General features: G+C 37.3%; 1 protein-coding gene and 1 long non-coding RNA gene across 2 annotated transcripts; one reads left to right on the forward strand and one right to left on the reverse strand.

Annotated features, from left to right (window-relative positions):
- Positions 1 to 3,749: 3,749 nt before the first annotated feature.
- LOC124398216 (polyadenylate-binding protein 1-like 2) lies at positions 3,750 to 7,375 on the reverse strand. Its single transcript, XM_046868300.1, has 7 exons — positions 7,309 to 7,375; positions 5,333 to 5,516; positions 4,897 to 5,093; positions 4,654 to 4,769; positions 4,510 to 4,564; positions 4,310 to 4,408; positions 3,750 to 4,163 (listed from the first exon to the last, which is right to left on the reverse strand). The coding sequence occupies exons 2-7, from the start codon at positions 5,508 to 5,510 to the stop codon at positions 3,789 to 3,791; spliced, it is 1,020 nt and encodes a 339-aa protein (XP_046724256.1). The 5' UTR covers positions 5,511 to 5,516; positions 7,309 to 7,375; the 3' UTR covers positions 3,750 to 3,788.
- A 155-nt stretch (positions 7,376 to 7,530) lies between these two features.
- Positions 7,531 to 16,365, forward strand: LOC124398221. Its single transcript, XR_006928032.1, has 3 exons — positions 7,531 to 7,768; positions 15,144 to 15,242; positions 15,396 to 16,365. It is a non-coding gene; the product is annotated as an uncharacterized LOC124398221 (long non-coding RNA).
- Positions 16,366 to 20,397: the final 4,032 nt, after the last annotated feature.

Below are 20,397 nucleotides of genomic sequence, written 5' to 3' on the forward strand. Positions count from 1 at the left end.
CATTTTGAACGAGTCTTTAATGTGACTCAGAAGAACGAGTCGTCAAATAGTCATCCATTCTTTTTCTACCTGTCGCATGGGCGAACTCCCTATCCGCCCCCAATCGGAGGGTTGCGCCCCCCATCCAAAGATTGTAAAAAAAATATCGCACTCTCTATTGTACAAAAAAATATATGTATGTATACCTAAATAATTGGGTAAGTAGAAACTTAGAAATGTAGAAACAGTTGAGTTCCCCCTCCTCTTCCTCACAGTGGTTTGACCCACTGCCTGCGTTCCCAATTTATCTCACCTTCTCTACACACTCGAGTCAGGTGTGTGTCTGCGACTCAATTAATGTTGAACTCCATTAACTAGGGTATTTTATTCACTTTAAATAAAGCGATTCTCTTTAATGTAGTAGATGCAGACTCATTCATAAATTAGTTGCAGCAAAAATGCTGATTAATGATGTAATTTTCCATGAATCTGCTCTATTAGCAATTCATATCACTTATCTAGTGAATGTTAGCTTGTTTACAATAACTTGTAGCATAGAGCACTGACACTAACACACCAAAGCCGTTTCCCATGCAGTGTTTTATTTCGGACGACTTGGTATAATGTTAATTTAACATTAACACACAATTAGCATATTGTTTATCTGTGCATTTACTAAATGAGCACTGTGCTACATCTGAACTGACCACACTGTAATTTTATATATAATCCATTTCTATTCTGTTCTTAAGTGTCTTAATTCATTTCAAATAAAATTCTAAACCTTTTTTTAATTCCTTGTTTTTCTTTGTCATTGAACCTGAGATAAACTTTGAAAATAACCATAATTGACGCAGTCTCCATGCTACAATAATAATAATAAAAGCAAAGTTTTTCACTGTGGGGACACTGTGTCTTTATAAGTACAATTTGACTGTATCATTTGTGTCCCCTTCAAAAATTGCTCATAAGAAATTTTATATTTATTGTCCCCCCCCTACTTTTAAATTAAATTTACGCCAATGCCCATCGCTAGTAAAAATCGCTAGTCTTTATCCTTAACCGATTATGGGTGTAACTTCCGCCATGTGTCAGTTATGATGGACAATGTGTTCTTATGAATATTTTAATATTTTATTAAAATACTATACACCTAATAGTAATACTAATAATATTATCATCATTAATCCCACTTCATATTAAGTGTCTTTAACAACTATGTTTATGTTTTTTTTTCATTATTCATGTTAGGTACAATGATATTAAGTGTGTATATGTATTGCAAAACACTGGTTTCATGGTATAGGAGGGAATAAGGGGTTCGGGTTAGCAGTGTCATTTGAGATGTAATTACATGCGGGTACATGTTAGTACAGTGTAAATGAATGTAATTAGTTAATGTAAATGTTGGTACATAGCCGTTAAACACACTTTATCATCATTAATCATTATGTTTTTACTTAATTTACTGATCTTCCACAGTGTTGTAGCTGAGTGACTACATAACCCTGCGATACATCAGCACGCTGTCGAGTCCTGACGTTGATACTAAAACCCGTTTTGTGGTGTGAAACATTGTAGAACACATTGTAGAAATGTGGAACTTAGAGACAGTGGCATTGAGTAAAAGACAGGAGATGGAGCTGGAGGTAGCAGAGCTGAAGATGCTGAGATTTTCATTGGGAGTGACGACGATGGACAGGATTAGAAATGAGTTTATTAGAGAGACGGCGCATGTAGTATGTTTTGGGGACAAAGTGAGGGAGGCCCAACTGAGATAGTTTGGACATGTGCAGAGGAGAGACATGGGGTATATCGGTAGAAGGATGATGAGAATAGAGCCCCCAGGAAGTAGGAAAAGAGGAAGACCAAAGAGGATGTTTATGGATGTGGTGAAGGAAGACATGCAGGTAGTTGGGTTGAAAGAGACAGATGTAGAGGACAGGGGGGTATGGAGACCGATGATCCGCTGTGGCGCCCCCTAATAGGAGCAGCCGAAAGAAGAAGAAGAAGCAGAACTTATGAATGTATCACAGATATACGTGGAGATTGTATGTGTATGTTTTTATGCGAGTATATTTGCAAAATATGCATTTATGTGCGATGTGGTCAGAGTATTTATGCTTAATTTTCAAAGTATGTCCATTTAATATTTTTTTTCTTTCTCATGTATGATAACATGAACCTGAAAAAGACAAGTGCCGTCAAGCATTTAAGTTTTCTCCTGCATATGAAAGGCATGTTCAATCAGGGTCATATCAGGTGACTAACTTGGCCATTGCAGAATTCTCCAATAACCTTTAAAATAACATGTTAAAATAAACATAGCATCAGAACTTCTGCAGATATGTAAATTTACTTCCAAATATATGTTTCTTATACGAGGTGGTATAGCAGAGAAGACAAATTTAGCATCCCTTGTGTGTGTGTGTGTGTGTGTGTGTGTGTGTGTCGTGAGACTCTTCCTTATGGTGGCATCCCTCTGATACCATATAAGTCTCATGGGGCTTCCTCATAAGGGGCACACAATCAATTGTTTCCAATGCAAAAGCCAAACTAAAACTTACGCTCCACCACTTTTTTCTTTATGTAAGTAAATTACAAACATGCTATTGGCTTATATGCAGACGGTTCACAGTTGGCTCTCATCTGACTTTGCTCATCAAAGTCAGATGAGAAAAAACATCAACTGAACAGTGTTCAGATTTTAATGATCTTCCGCAGGTAAAATCAATATTCCATCCAGTACACATCTGCACCATACCGAAATCCGTGTACTGAAAAGGTTTGGTACGAATACATGTACAATGGTACGAATGCATACAACCCCTATTATATACAGTATAAAAGTATGCATATATTATACATATGGCAACCTTCAAATGTTTTTTTTTTGCATATTTTCAGGATAAACATTGGATATATTGGATTATTTTTGGATATTAGCTTATAAACTAATTCTAAATTAATCAAAATTGAGTCCATGTAACAGCAGGGAGTTTGTGTTATTTTCCCCAGTTTTATTATAACGGTGAAAATCACAACTTACCGTAATCAAAGTTATTACAGTGCAATCATATTAATAGAGCTGTTATTATTTATAACCTGTTCGCTTGCTTCAATTAAATGGGTTTAATCCAAAACTCACTAACATAAAACCAGTGTGTTTAAAAACAGGTTTGTCTCATTAGACCACAGGACATGGTTCCAGTAATTCATGCTCTTGGACAGGCCGTCTTCAGCAAGCTGTTCTCAGGGTTTCTTGTGAGCCACCTTCAGAAGAGGTTTCCTTCTGGGATGATGCCCATGCAAACAGACATGTTGCAGTGTGCGGCGTGTGGTCTGAGCACTGACAAGCGGACCTTCCGCTAGATTTCGGATCATTTCAGATTTTAGAGATAATCTCGAGTCAGGATGCTTATTGACTATTAGAGAAGTTGTTTCCAGATACTGTTTAAAGCATATCCCCCATTTTTTCTGAAGAAACCTTAGCAGTGAACTCAGTCAATGTCAGTAAGATGTTCTCCTGGCTGGAGTAGAGCAGTTCATGTTAAAACCCCTCAAGTGTACAACTTCAGTTCCGTAACACGATGAAGTTTTAAATCTGTTAGGTTCATTTGTTCCCAGTTCCAGTAAAATGTTTATTATATTATATTATATTTACATTTTATTTTTTCATGCATGTATATCACAATCGATTGACAAACTGAAAATTTAATTAATCACAATCGAGACCATTTTAAAGCATTATATTGAAGGTTGGAGTCTTTTCTGGTTTATATTTCAGAATTGTATTGTTATTTCTCCTGTCAGTTGATTGATGTCAATTGAAATTTTCCTGTCAGAGAAATGCGGAGTGTTTTTTGTGCCACAGCTGGAACCTGAGGTGGAGCTGGACTCTGTCCCACAGCTGGAACCTGAGGTGGAGCTGGACTCTGTCCCACAGGTGAAACCTGAGGTGGAGCTGGACTCTGTCCAACAGCTGGAACCTGAGGTGGACCTGGACTCTGTCCCACAGCTGGAATCTGAGGTTGACGTTCTTCTTTCCGCCTAGCCACCTCCACGAAGATCTGCTTCCCACCCCAGATCCTGCCATTCATCTGACTCATGGCCTTTGTTGCTTCTTTGGCTGATGAAAAATGCACAAAGCCAAACCCCCTGGATCGTCCGTTTTCTATTATGACCTGTAAGAGACAGGAAGGACATGGTAATGAGGGAAATTACGAGGACAAATCATCGATTTTTTCATACTAAACACACTTGAGAGTAAGTAAAGGGAAGTGGACAGAGGTTTTCGTGAAAGACATAAAATGTAGGGATTATTACTGACCTTTGCTTTGGTGACGGTTCCAAATTTGGAGAACTCCCTGTGCAGGTACTCATTATTTATATGTTCATCCAGGTTCTTTATAAAGAGTTGAAGTTCTTTCTGTAGCAGAGAAGACAAAGTCAGCATCCCTGTGTATGTGTGTGTATGTGTGTGTGTGTGTGTGTGTGTGTGTGTGTGTGTGTGTGTGTGTGTGTGTTTACCTGCTTGTTCTGGGGTTTCTCACGTTCCTCACGAGATTTAAAGTGCTCGACGGAGCTGTAACACAACAGAGACACTGCTGTCAGTTTTTGTTTACAAAATGAAAATTACACCTGATGTTAACTGAAATACTCGCAACAGCTTACATTGGATGGTTGTTGAAAAGTTTGCCGTCGAGTCGTTCCTTTGCCAAATTCGCCGCCTTTTGAGACTCAAACTGGACATAACCGTACCCTTTTGTCCCCGTCTTGTAAGCTACAACCTTCAGGAGAGACACACAATGTTAACACACACAATTTATATCAAACAGATCTAATACAGGACTTCAGTATAAAAAACACACTAATTATGCTATACAGATGTTATTCAGATCCAAACAAAGCTCAAACCTTGCATGACAGGACTTTTCCAAAGCATGAAAAGAGGTCAAAAAGGGTCAAGTTGTCATCTGTCTCCACATCTAAGTTTCTAATAAACAGGTTTCCAACGCCGCTCTTCCTTATGGTGGAATCCCTCTGACACCACATGACCCTCATTGGCTTCCCCATAATGGGCACACAATTAAGTGTTTCCAATGCTCGCTCAGCTGAGGGAACAAAATTCATTACAGGTGATTCATTTCAGGAAAAAAGTCATGTTCAGAATTATTGGTAACTTTGGTACAGACTGGTAAGAAATCAACTCTTTGAAGTTGTATTTATTTCATATATCATAACCATATCCATGTAAAAGAAATGTTAAATGATACAGAAATTACATCTGTAACCATAAATACAACTATAAAGAGCAGAAATAGTGTATAAAGTTTGGTGTGGTTTGAATTACCATCAGATTGCTGGTAAAAGTTGACATATGCATATCCAAGTGAAGCGCCGGTCTCCCATTTTTTGCAGACCCGGACGGAGTGAAGGTGGCCTGAAGGACTAAATTTCCATACAAGCATGGCTTCTGTCACTTCAGGGTGCAGATCACCCACATATAGTGTTGCGAGTTTGAAATTCATTTTTACCTAAAAAAATAACATAAATCAAACTATTTAGATATACAGATATATAATAATAATTATAATATTAATAATAATAATAATAATAATGATATAATTAATATATATTTATACAGGGAGTGCAGAATTATTAGGCAAATGAGTATTTTGACCACATCATCCTCGTTATGCATGTTGTCTTACTCCAAGCTGTATAGGCTGGAAAGCCTACTACCAATTAAGCATATTAGGTGATGTGCATCTCTGTAATGAGAAGGGGTGTGGTCTAATGACATCAACACCCTATATCAGGTGTGCATAATTATTAGGCAACTTCCTTTCCTTTGGCAAAATGGGTCAAAAGAAGGACTTGACAGGCTCAGAAAAGTCAAAAATAGTGAGATATATTGCAGAGGGATGCAGCAGTCTTAAAATAGCCAAGCTTCTGAAGCGTGATCATCGAACAATCAAGCGTTTCATTCAAAATAGTCGACAGGGTCGCAAGAAGCGTGTGGAAAAACCAAGGCGCAAAATAACTGCCCGTGAACTGAGAAAAGTCAAGCGTGCAGCTGCCAAGATGCCACTTGCCACCAGTTTGGCCATATTTCAGAGCTGCAACATCACTGAGTGCCCAAAAGCACAAGGTGTGCAATACTCAGAGACATGGCCAAGGTAAGAAAGGCAGAAAGTCGACCACCACTGAACAAGACACACAAGCTGAAACGTCAAGACTGGGCCAAGAAATATCTCAAGACTGATTTTTCTAAGGTTTTATGGACTGATGAAATGAGAGTGAGTCTTGATGGGCCAGATGGATGGGCCCGTGGCTGGATTGGTAAAGGGCAGAGAGCTCCAGTCCGACTCAGACGCCAGCAAGGTGGAGGTGGAGTACTGGTTTGGGCTGGTATCATCAAAGATGAGCTTGTGGGGCCTTTTCGGGTTGAGGATGGAGTCAAGCTGAACTCCCAGTCCTACTGCCAGTTTCTGGAAGACACCTTCTTCAAGCAGTGGTACAGGAAGAAGTCTGCATCCTTCAAGAAAAACATGATTTTCATGCAGGACAATGCTCCATCACACACGCCCAAGTACTCCACAGCGTGGCTGGCAAGAAAGGGTATAAAAGAAGAAAATCTAATGATATGGCCTCCTTGTTCACCTGATCTGAACCCCATTGAGAACCTGTGGTCCATCATCAAATGTGCGATTTACAAGGAGGGAAAACAGTACACCTCTGAACAGTGTCTGGGAGGCTGTGGTTGCTGCACGCAATGTTGATGGTGAACAGATCAAAACACTGACAGAATCCATGGATGGCAGGCTTTTGAGTGTCCTTGCAAAGAAAGGTGGCTATATTGGTCACTGATTTGTTTTTGTTTGGTTTTGAATGTCAGAAATGTATATTTGTGAATGTTGAGATGTTATATTGGTTTCACTGGTAAAATAAATAATTGAAATGGGTATGAATTTGTTTTTGTTAAGTTGCCTAATAATTATGCACAGTAATAGTCACCTGCACACACAGATATCCCCTAAAATAGCTAAAACTAAAACTACTTCCAAAAATATTCAGCTTTGATATTAATGAGTTTTTGTGTTCATTGAGAACATGGTTGTTGTTCAAATTAAATCCTCAAATAAAATTAATCCTCAAAAATACAACTTGCCTAATAATTCTGCACTCCTGTATATATATATATATATATATATATATATATATATATATATATATATATATATATATATATATATATATATATATATGTGTGTGTGTGTGTGTGTGTGTGTGTGTGTGTGTGTGTGTGTGTGCAAGGCTACACACCAGTTATAAATGTATAGTGGTAGAATAATCTTATAATCGCTGTTAGTTTATACTCCTGTTGTTTTTGCTGCTACTCGTATCGCTTGTTTTCGAGAAACTGATGAGATTCCACTGTGCAGAGGTGCATTATATATTTCATGTGACGTCACAGTAGGCGCGTATCCTCTGTTGCGTCACAGTAAACAGTTCGTGTCTCTCCGGTCACGTGACTCCGAGTTTGAGAGGAGAGGGGAGATGTAAAGTCGTGTCACTTCCTGTTTTTTAATTTATTTGGCGCGATTTGTTTGCGGCGGATTTTACATAACTTTTTTTTTTTTATCACTTTTTCTTCCCAAAATCATCTTAAAAGATCTTTTTGATTCCCGGGATTCTTTCCTTCCCTGTCGGCTGCGTGTCTTTCGAGGAGCGCGTTTGTTCCCCTGTTTTAAAGCAGTTTTTTTTAGAAGACATAAAAACCGAGGTAGGGGATTTTTCACCAATATGGCGATCATCCAGGTTGTTCACTGTGTGTGTGTGTGAGGGCGGAGTGTTTCGTCCGTTTTTCTCCGGGGCTCGCGATCATGTTATTTCAGGTGAAATGAACGTGAGTTCGCTCTCTGATGGAGAAGATCCGAGCTTTAGAGGAGCATCTCCATCAGGATTCTAAAAAGGGCTTAGTAAGAGGGAGAACAGTCCACTTTCTACACGGGGAAAAGTCTGGATGCTTCAGGTAGTAATTCTCCCACCACGGCATTAGAGCTCCTGATTTTACAGAATTGAACAGTTAAGGTGAACCATGTGTATTTATCCCTGATGACCAGCCTGGAAAAACTTCATTAGATGTTATAAAGAAGAAACCTTGAGAGGAACCAGACTCAAAAAGGGAACCCATCATCATGTGGGTGACATCAAGAGTGTGATCATAAATCTTTAAACAATACAGAACACTGGAGAGTGAGAACTAACATGAGCACTGAGTGTAAGATTATGATTAATGTTCTTTCTACAGTCTTTTATTTGTGGTGATAAAACTAGGAGCTACTGAGCAACTCATAAAATAGCTCAACATTTGTGATCATCACAGATCCAACACCTGCTTCTCCATGCCAGAGCCTTCAAACACTCCAGGAGGTCCAGTGTCCAAACTCCACATGAAGTGGGATCCAATTAACACTGGTACGTCTCCTAGATGGTTCGAGATGTTTGTGGGGTCGACATCTACTTCTTTAAAGGTCCACAATCTTTATAAGGTGGGACGTGATTGGGGCTGGAGCAACCTCAGGATGCTTCGGGATGGGGAGAGGAAGAATCAGAGCATTGGAGCTCCTGAATGGCGCGAGTGGGGACGGACACCATGGCATACTCGTGAAATCCAAACTAACACTCCACTGCTTCACTGTGTGTAGGATAGAAAAGTCCTTCACTAAAGTGGTGAGAGAAGGAGAACTGATTCCCCAGATGATGGACAGAACATGGGGTCTGACCAGGTAGTTGACACAAGTGGTTAAAACAACAATTTTCTTTCACACACAGCACACGGAAACAACTTTCTAATAATGCAACCGAAACTTCCTGTCCAGCGATAAACAAAACTGACAATTCATTTATTTTATTTTTATCAAGTCGAAATAAAAGGCAGTGTCGATAAACATTCGTAAAACTTTTACATTTCAAAGACACGATGTACAAATCTAAAGCTGTGTATCGGCAAGAATCGGGCGATACGATACGCATCACGACGCGGGGGTTACGATACGATATTTTGCGATACGTTCCGATACTGTAAGCAAGTCGATATTACTGGGGTATTTCTTATTTTCGGAATTTGGATATAATTTTAGGAAATCTGTTATTAAGAGCAGACCACCATATGCAAACCTCAGCTAAAAAATTTCACCAGCACACAGCGGGATCTGAATTTGCATTAATTACATCTAAAATGACACTGCTAACCCGAACTTCTTAAACCCACCCACGTGCCAGCCCAGTGTCACGTATCACACGTCAGTGTCAAGTGTTTTGCAGTACATGAACACTATTAATATCATTGTACTAAATATGGTATACTGCCGTAGCTAGTCTGAGTCTTTACTTACACACTTACCATAAACATTTATGTAGGGATACACAATAATTATTATTTTCTCTCCTGTCGTCCCTCTACTCTCTCTCTCCCTCACTATCTCTCTCTCTCTCCTCTCTCTCTCTCTCTCTCTCTCTCTCCCTCTATCTCTCTATCTCTCTCTATCTCTCTCTCTCTCTCCTCTCTATCTCTCTATCTCTCTCTCTCTCTCCTCTCTCTCTCTCTATCTCTCTATCTCTCTCTCTCTCTCTCTCTCTCTCTCTCTCTCTATCTCTCTCTCTCTCTCTCTCTCCCTTTCTCTCTCTCTCTCTCTCTCTCTCTCTCTCTCTCTCTCTCCTCTCTATCTCTCTCTCTCTCTCTCTCTCTCCCTCCTCTGTATCTCTGTCTCTCTCTCCCTCCTCTCTGTCTCTCTCTATTTCCTCTCTATCTATCTATCTATCTATCTATCTATCTATCTATCTATCTATCTATCTATCTATCTATCTATCTTTCTCTCTCTCTCTCTCTCTCTCTCTCTCTCTCTCTCTCTCTCTCTCTCTCTCTCTCTCTCTCTCTCTCTTTCATTAATGTCTGTGTGTATTATTATTATTATTATTATTATTATATCATTATTATTATGGTCCATTTCTAAAGGAAAGAATAGAATTATGGGCAAATAAAAGAGAAATCGGCTTCTTGGCCCCAGGGGTTTGAATAAGTGAATGTATAAATGCATGAATGAATGAAGGAATGAAGGAATCAATAAATTTATAAATTAATAAATTGAAAGAATAAGTAAATATCTTGTGTGTTTCCTAAATGCAGACATTTGATAAAAGATGATGAAATAAGTAAATCAGTTAAGAAAATATGTTTATAAATGTAAATATTAAATGTAAAACACACAATAATATACACATTTTCATTACCCACATGGACTCTAACGAAAGTAAAATATTTAAATAAATATTATTATTTTTATCATTTTATTTAATCAATTTAATTTGTGACACTTTAATCAAATACTCAATTTATTCAATATACCTTAATTGATATATTTTACTGAAATATTTTATTTATATAAAGAGAATCACTAGTAAACAATGATATTTTGATGGCTTTATAATTTATAAACAATGAAGGATATTAACTTACATTAACCAATTTATTACATAAATGTTATATTTTATTTCCTCTACATGAATATATAAGATTGCAGTAGGATTTGTGAGGCTTTTGCACGGCTTCAGTGAATCAACATCTAAAAAATATTTAATTTCAATATTCAATGGTATTGATATTAAAGATAGAAAATGTAATAATATTAATACTATTAATAATTTAAGAATATCAACTGGAAGTTGATTTGGACTTATAATAACAAATACTGTGTCACTAATAAAATTAATTATATAATTAATAATTTATCCAACTAATCAGTTCCTAAAGATTTTTGTGAATTGCATGATGAGACAGTTTTGCATCTGTATGCAGAAATGTATGTAAAATTTTTATTTATTTATTTTATTAATATTTATTTCCTATGTTGACTGGATATAAATTGATATAAGGAAAAAATGTTATATTTTCTTTAAAAAAACAACACATAAATCTTGAAAATGTATTAGGTAAGTTTTATATACATAAATGTAAATTTTCAGAAAGTTAGTATATTAGTTATTATAACTATATATTTACACCCTATGAGATTATTATTTCTTCCTTATTTTTCCTTCATAAAATGTGAATATTATGTTTCTAATATTTCATTATAGAATAAAAAATGTTTCAGTATACAATAAAAAAAAAATAAATAAATAAAAATAATAATAAATAAATAATAAAAATTAATAAATAAATAATAATATAATATAATATTTGTTGTTTGTTTGTTTTTTATGTTATAATATAAAAGGTTGCATATTTTCAGAATAACATTGGATATATTGGATTATTATTGGATATATTATTTTATAAACTAATTCTAAATTAATCAAAATTGAGTCCATTTTGTTAAAAGGGTGAAAATCACAACTAACCGTAATCAAAGTTATTAAAGTGCAATCATATTAATAGAGCTGTTATTATTTATAACTTGTTCATTGCTTCAATTAAATGGGTTTAATCCAAAACTAATTAAAAAAGCAGTGTTTAAAAAAAAAAGTTTCAATCGCCTGAGACCCTGAAAATACCCCCATTGACTCAAAAGGTACTTACTCTGAAGTGTGTTTGAGGGGGTCCGCTGATGGACCTGCTGCCATTGATAGTAAACGACTGGCCATTCAATAGACTTGCGTTCAAATAAATAGCCAGTGTCGTATCGTAGGTTTTAAAATAATGACTCTTATAATGTTCTCATGATCTGTAGTCAGACATGGAGAAGCTCTGTTCATTAGAGAAACCACTACCCTGTCCTCGTTTAACAGTTTTAACCATTAGAAATTCCTGCAATACTGCTCCGATCTTAAACAGCATAATAAAAAAGGTTTTAGGCCGGCCCTGCTTTCCCCACTAAAGCTATTTTCTATTTAATTCACCCCTATTTCTATTCTTTTCTTTAGAAATGAATCATAATATTATTGATTATAATAAGAACAATAATTAATACACAGGGAAATTACTGAAAAAATGCACCGTACCAATTAAAGTCACAAACTGTGGAAACACTTCATATAAACAGACTGTATAATCACTAAAAGCATTTTAATGGGGTTAATTGGCCTATTCTGCGAAAAGTACATCTACGTACTAATTAGACTGTATCTCCATCCTGTTCCTAATAAACTGCCATTTGAGTGAGATTTACAGTACATTAACCAAGTCTCTTTTTTTATATAAAACTCAACAATCAAATAAATAATAAATAATAATAATAATAAAAATAATAATAAAAATAGACAAACTAATGACAAAAAACACCATACATCCAATTACAATCACAAACTGTGGAAACACTTCATTTAAACAGGAAGTAAAATCACTGAAATCATTAAATGCGGTTAATTTGCCTGTTTTGTGCACATTTTGGAATAAATCCCGTTTTTCTACAATTTAAACTTGAAGATAATTTTGTATTAAAATAATGTTTCTGTAGTGTGTTTGTGGTTTAAGTGCCTTTGGGAATCATGTGACCAGAGAGACGACTACAGACTGTGATACAAAAGTGAAATATGCATTGAGTAATATGGATAATATTCCTAATATAGGCCTGAACCATTGAGCAGATGGTTGATATTAATTAGTCTAAATCCATCCTCAAAGTTCTTGAGTTGCTCAGTAACTTCATGGATCTTTGGGCTGTTGATGTGGAACCATCCTCAGCTTAACACTGTGGTCTCCAAATGAAGAAAACTCCATCCAGAGGTTGGGCGTCAGAATGAATCAGGCAGATCAGTACCTCAGGAACATGTTTAAGGAGAGAGAGAGAGAGAGAGAGAGAGAGAGAGAGAGAGAGAGAGAGAGAGAGAGAGAGAGAGAGAGAGAGAGAGAGAGATAGATAGATAGATAGATAGATAGATAGATAGAAGAGAGAGAGAGAGAGAGAGAGAGAAAGATAGATAGATAGATAGATAGATAGATAGATAGATAGATAGATAGATAGATAGATAGATAGATAGATAGAAACAAGATAGATAGAAGAGAAAGAGATAGATAGATAGATAGATAGATAGATAGATAGATAGATAGATAGATAGATAGATAGATAGATAGAGAGAGAGAGAGAGAGAGAGAAAGAGATAAATAGATAGATAGAGAGAGAGAGAGAGAGAGAGAGAGAGATAGATAGATAGATAGATAGATAGATAGATAGATAGATAGATAGATAGATAGATAGATAGATAGAGGAGAGAGAGAGAGAAGAGATAGATAGAAAGAGATAGATAGATAGATAGATAGATAGATAGATAGATGATAGATAGATAGATAGATAGATAGATAGATAGAAACAAGATAGATAGAAGAGAAAGAGATAGATAGATAGATAGATAGATAGATAGATAGATGATAGATAGATAGATAGATAGATAGATAGAGAGACAGAGAAAGAGATAAATAGATAGATAGATAGATAGAGAGAGAGAGAGAGAGAGAGAGAGAGAGAGAGAGAGGAGAGAGAGAGATAGAGAGGGAGAGAGAGAGAGTAGAGGGACGACAGGGAGAGAAAAATAATAATTATTGTGTATCCCTACATAAATGTTTATGGTAAGTGTGTAAGTAAAGACTCAGACTAGCTACGGCAGTATACCATATTTAGTACAATGATATTAATAGTGTTCATGTACTGCAAAACACTTGACACTGACGTGTGATACGTGACACTGGGCTGGCACGTGGGTGGGTTTAAGAAGTTCGGGTTAGCAGTGTCATTTTAGATGTAATTAATGCAAATTCAGATCCCGCTGTGTGCTGGTGAAATTTTTTAGCTGAGGTTTGCATATGGTGGTCTGCTCTTAATAACAGATTTCCTAAAATTATATCCAAATTCCGAAAATAAGAAATACCCCAGTAATATCGACTTGCTTACAGTATCGGAACGTATCGCAAAATATCGTATCGTAACCCCCGCGTCGTGATGCGTATCGTATCGCCCGATTCTTGCCCATACACAGCTTTAGATTTGTACATCGTGTCTTTGAAATGTAAAAGTTTTACGAATGTTTATCGACACTGCCTTTTATTTCGACTTGATAAAAATAAAATAAATGAATTGTCAGTTTTGTTTATCGCTGGACAGGAAGTTTCGGTTGCATTATTAGAAAGTTGTTTCCGTGTGCTGTGTGTGAAAGAAAATTGTTGTTTTAACCACTTGTGTCAACTACCTGGTCAGACCCCATGTTCTGTCCATCATCTGGGGAATCAGTTCTCCTTCTCTCACCACTTTAGTGAAGGACTTTTCTATCCTACACACAGTGAAGCAGTGGAGTGTTAGTTTGGATTTCACGAGTATGCCATGGTGTCCGTCCCCCACTCTCGCGCCATTCAGGAGCTCCAATGCTCTGATTCTTCCTCTCCCCATCCCGAAGCATCCTGAGGTTGCTCCAGCCCCAATCACGTCCCACCTTATAAAGATTGTGGACCTTTAAAGAAGTAGATGTCGATCTCACAAACATCTCGAACCATCTAGGAGACGTACCAGTGTTAATTGGATCCCACTTCATGTGGAGTTTGGACACTGGACCTCCTGGAGTGTTTGAAGGCTCTGGCATGAAGAAGCAGGTGTTGAATCTGTGATGATCACAAATTCTGAGCTATTTTATGAGTTGCTCAGTAGCTCCTAGTTTTATAACCACAAATAAAAGACTGTAGAAAGAACATTAATCATAATCTTACACTTCAGTGCTCATGTTAGTTCTCACTCTCCAGTGTTCTGTATTGTTTAAAGATTTATGATCACACTCTTGATGTCACCCACATGAGGATGGGTTCCCCTTTTGAGTCTGGTTTCTCTCAAGGTTTCTTCTTCATAACATCTAATGGGGTTTTTCCAGGCTGCTCATCAGGGATAAATACACATGGTTCACCTTACCTGTTCAATTCTGTAAAATCAGGAGCCCTAATGCCGTGGTGGGAGAATTACTACCTGAAGCATCCAGACTTTTCCCCGTGTAGAAAGTGGACTGTTCTCCCTCTTACTAAGCCCTTTTTAGAATCCTGATGGAGATGCTCCTCTAACGCTCGGCTCTTCTCCATCAGAGCAGGTAAACACACACACACACACACACACACACACACACACACACACACACACACACACACACACACAGGGATGCTGACTTTGTCTTCTCTGCTACAGAAAGAACTTCAACTCTTTATAAAGAACCTGGATGAACATATAAATAATGAGTACCTGCACAGGGAGTTCTCCAAATTTGGAACCGTCACCAACGCAGAGGTCAGTAATAATCCCTACATTTTATGTCTTTCACAAAAACCTCTGTCCACTTCCCTTTACTTACTCTCAAGTGTGTTTAGTATGAAAAAAATCTTCACTGATGATTTGTCCTCGTAATTAGCCTCATTACCATGTCCTTCCTGTCTCTTACAGGTCATAATAGAAAAACGGACGATCCAGGGGGTTTGGCTTTGTGCAATTTTTATCAGCCAAAGAAGCAACAAAGGCCATCAGTCAGATGAATGGCAGGATCTGGGGTGGGAAGCAGATCTTTGTGGATGTGGCTAGGCGGAAAGAAGAACGTCCACCTCAGATTCTAGCTGTAGGACAGAGTCCAGCTCCACCTAAGGTTCTTATATGTATGTAATTGTAATGTTTGTTGGTCATTCATTAGTAGGGCAGTAGTCAGTTCAGCTATAAGTCTCGTACCTATGACTAAACAATTTTCAGTGTTAAGATGAGACATTTCTTGGAAGAAATTTGCATTATGCTTTGCATGTCTGTTTACAACGGAAAGCATTTCAACATGTGGCCGTACTTGCTATGACAGTGCATGCGTGCATGGTATCAGTAAAAGGTGAAGAAATAAGAAACCTAAAAAGGTCACAGCAGTGAACATTTCCCGATAATATTTGGTGCTTGCATGCAACTGAATCTGTGCTTTTGGTTTTTAAAGACACCGAGTTTCACTTTTCGTCATGAAACACTTTCAATACGACACAGCGCTTCCTCAGGGGTAGTGTTGGGGAAAAAGCATTTAAATACAGATGCAAATCATATTCAATATACGTTAAAAACATTTTAGGTTATCAGTCAGACCAGAAATAAAATTTTATTGTTGAGTTTAATATAAAAAAAAGTACTTGGTTTTTGTAAAATTCACTCAATTGGTAGTTTATTAGGAACAGGATGAAAGATACAGTTTAATTTACATCTTAATTTGATAAATGACATCATCTAACCACCACAAATCATAAGCAATCTGCTTCACTGATCCATCAGATCTTCTAGTCAGCTCCTTTTCATAGTTTCTCTGTAGAGACGTACCAGTGCCAATTGGATCCCACTGCATGTGTGGAGTTTGACATTGGAACCCCTGGAGTGTTTAAAGGCTCTGGCATGGAGAAGCTGATGCTGGATCTGTGATGATCACAAATGTAGAGCTCAGTAGCTCCTACTTTTATACCAAAGACTGTAGAAAGAACATTTACTTATAATCTTATACTCCAGTACTCATGTTAGTTCTCACTCTCCAGTGTTCTGTATTGTTGAAAGATTTATGATCAAACTCTTGATGTCACCCAAATGAGGATGGGTTCCTCTTTTGAGTCTGGTTCCTTTCAAAGTTTCTTCCTCATAACATCTCAGGGAGTTTTTCCTTGCAACAGTCACCATGGCTGCTCATCAGGGTTAAATGCACACTATTCACCTTGACTGTTGATTTCTGTAAAGCTGCTTTGAGACATTGTCTGTTGTGAAAAGCGCTATACAAATAAAATTAACTTGACTTGTCATTATAAAACCAAAAGCAGTTGTGTTTTTTTCTGTGGTACATCCTAAACCTGAAAAACATCCCATAACATGACAACCAACCATCAGTAAATGTAAATGCTAGTAAATGTTAGCATTAATCTGACACTCTGTTTATGTCAGGTCACTACCAGGTACAAACCTGATTTCCCATCAGACATCGTCAATTTAAAGATGGCTGTCCTGAACTCCAACTCCCAACACACACTCGCACAGTCACAAATAACCTCATGCTGATCAATTATACCCGTTTCCAATTATAGCCACAGTTTTAAAGAACTCTCATTCATTCTCATTCCCTCACTCTCGTTCTCTGCCGTTTAACAAAAAGTACTCTGTTTTATTTTTTTGGTTTTAATCTTGTTGTTGGTTTGCCCAGTTTTTGTTGTTATGTTGTGCAAAAATATTACGATATTTGGATTACGCCTGCATTTGCCTTATTTCACATCACATGACTATAAGCTGCTCATGATTCTGTTGTTTTTGTCTAATTAGTTGGCCTTCCTTGGCTGGCATACCACTAATATGGGGAGGTAGGAGCTTAGTGGTTAATTGGACTTTATACATTATGCTTTGGATCTGAACATTTTGAGTTCCACCAAGCTGCTACTCCCATAACTGTTGCTGTTACTATAGCATAGTTGTACAACTCACATTCCAGAAAAGTTTGGAAAATTTGAATAAAATGAAAACTAACAGACTTTTAAATCACATGAGCCAATATTTTACTCGCAATAGAACATAGAGAACATTAATGTTTAAACTGAGAAATTTTATACTTGTATGCACAAAATGAGCTAATTTCAAATTTGATGCCTGCTAAATTTCTTTAAAAAGTTGGCACGGGGGCAACAAAGGGCTGAAAAATGCCAGAAATTATTCCGCTGGAGGAACATCTAGAAAGTTAAGAAGTTAATTGACATCTAGAAGTTAATTGACATCAGGTCTGTAAAATGATTAGCTATAAAAGGGATGTTTTAGAGAGGCAGAGTCTTTCAGAAGTAAAGATTGGCAGAGGCGTAAAAAAGATTGTGGAATACTTTAAAAACAATGTTCCTCAACGTTAAATTGCAAAGGCTTTGCGAATCTCATAATCTACAGTGCAGAAGATCAGCAAAAGTGGTCTTCGAGCCCTCAGACGACACTGCATCGCTCATCGGCATGATTTTATCACTGACATTACAAATGGGAACAGGAATACTTCCAGAAACCACTGTCGGTAAACACAATCTGCAGATGCCAACTAAAGCTCTATCATGCAAAAAGGAAGCCATATGTGAACATTGTTGAGATGCACCGTCGTGTCCTGTGGTCCAAGACTCATTTAAAATGGACTGTTTCAAAGTGGAAAAGTGTCCAATGGTCAGACGAGTCCAAATTTGACATTCTTGTTGGAAATTCTTGCGTTCAGTTCAAAAGCCAACATCATAAAACGAAAAATACACCAAAGACGACCACAAACTCTTCAGCAGCTGGAAACCAAATTCCAACAGCAAAACTCCAGAAACTCAAAACCTCAATGCCCATCTTTAAATTGTTTTGAAAAGAAGAGAAGATGCTACACCATGGAAACATGCCCTTGTGCCACCTTTTTTTAGATCTGTAGCAGGCATCAAATCCCAACATTTCCGGAATTCGTGTTGTATGAATGAGATAAATGTAATGTATGTATATATGTAAATATAGTTATGTACATGATTGGATCATTAGATCATCCCAGTAGTCCTGGGGAATCATAGGCCATGTCCATACTAATACATTTTTGCTTGAAAACACGTTTCTTCTCCGTTCCATCTTACATTTTACTCATACGCAGTACAGGGACATAAGCTTTTTCAAAAATGTCTGTGTGGATGAGCAACTTGGTAAATGATAGAAAAAAAAAAAAAAAACTGCAAGAACAATAGCACAGTGAATGACAATGCAGCACAGACTATGACACAACGCTAGTAGAAATTTCAAGAAAGTCGAATGCATGTAAACCAGCAGAAATTGCAGCACATTTGATTCTTGTTAATATATGTTTTATAAAGTTAATTAAAAGGACTAAATGTAAAATTCCATGCAAAAATAACTTGGGTTTGGTTTGCAGGGCCTGAATAAAAGAATGTGAACATTATTTTGTTTATTTATGTCTATCTAAGAAAATGATGGCTGTGGTTTTGTATGAAAGTGTTGACATAACTGACATGTTACTTACACTCCATTGGACACAAGTATTGGGAAACCTGACTCTTCCAGCCATATTTGCGGTTCTATCCCAAACTGTTACCACAAACTTTGGGACACACAATTGTATAGGATGTAAATGTCGAGGATGGAGCCGGCAGGCAGGAGGAAAAGAGGAAGGCTAAGGAGGTGTATGGATGTGGTGAGGGAAGTTATGCGGGTGGTTGGTTTGAAAGAGGCAGATGCAGAGGACAGAGGGTAATGGAGATGGATAATCCAATGTGGTGACCCCTAATGTGAGCAGCTGAAAAAAAAAGAAGAATTGTATAGGATGCCTTTGGGTGCAGTAGTATAAAACTTTTCTTTCACTTGAACTTGGAAACCCAAAAGTGTTCAAGCATGTCAGTGGTACTGTACACAAAGCCAGCTCTATGAAGATATATGCTTACCTTGATTAGACTAGAAGATCTTGTTTGGCCTGAACACCATTGGGATGATTGTGAACACTGACTGCAACCCAGGCCTCCACAACTCACCTACATCAGTAACTGATTTTATGAACACCCTTATAGCTGAATAAGCACAAATCTACAAAAGCACACTCTAGAATCTAGTAAGACATATTTCCAGAAGAGTGGAGGTTAACAGTGAATGGGGAGTAAATGTAGATGTTTAAAGAAGACATACCAATTTTATGGTGTCAGGTGTTCATAAACTTTAATCTATATAGTATTCCAGCAAATACAATTCCTAGTAGCAGATGCATGGAAGATGTTTTATGCTTTGTGGTTTGGTATCTGATATATTTTATATTATTTGTTACATATAGAACTAAATGTACGATCAATATGCAAAACATTGTTATTTCCTTGAGATAATGTTCACTAATCTGACTAAACTATACCTAACCAGACTGTAATTAGCTGCCAAGCTGACAGAGAGAGAAAGAGTGTGTAAGAATGTGTGAAACAGAGAAATGATTCAGTATAACATTGTGTTGATAATTGATGTGGAATTGAGTTGAATGTTTCTCTGACTCGACACATTTGGTTTACAGGGCAACATTGGTTCCAGAAATCGAATATACTATTAATCTGATTTTAGCAACATCAGTTCCGAACTCGGACTTGTGTGCGTTTATACACCACTATGTGTATGAGTAGTTGGTGTGTGCGGTGCCTGGTGTGATTGTGGTTGATAGGACGCTAGATGTTTAGATATCCATTTGCAGGCATTAGATTAGCACCATTATTTCTGACCAACATAAGCCACCTGTCGATATCCCTCTGCTCTGGAGGTCACCCGTAATATACAAACCATACACAAACAAATCACTTCCAGCCGCCAAAAACCCCCAACCCCACACACACACACACACACACACACACACACACACACACACACACACACAGAAACGATCCAGCATGCCTTCCCTAGAGGTTTGAAATACGTAAGC

The sequence above is a fragment of the Silurus meridionalis genome, chromosome 15, assembly GCF_014805685.1.
Source record: "Silurus meridionalis isolate SWU-2019-XX chromosome 15, ASM1480568v1, whole genome shotgun sequence".
NCBI lineage: Eukaryota > Metazoa > Chordata > Actinopteri > Siluriformes > Siluridae > Silurus > Silurus meridionalis.

Coding starts and splice junctions, on each gene's coding strand:
- LOC124398216 (XM_046868300.1), bottom strand. CDS start 5,510: ATGAATTTCAAACTCGCAACACTATATGTGGGTGATCTGCACCCTGAA. Junction 4,565..4,653: donor CTTTTCAACAACCATCCAAT/GTAAGCTGTTGC, acceptor GTTGTGTTACAG/CTCCGTCGAGCACTTTAAAT. Junction 4,409..4,509: donor AGAAACCCCAGAACAAGCAG/GTAAACACACAC, acceptor TCTCTGCTACAG/AAAGAACTTCAACTCTTTAT.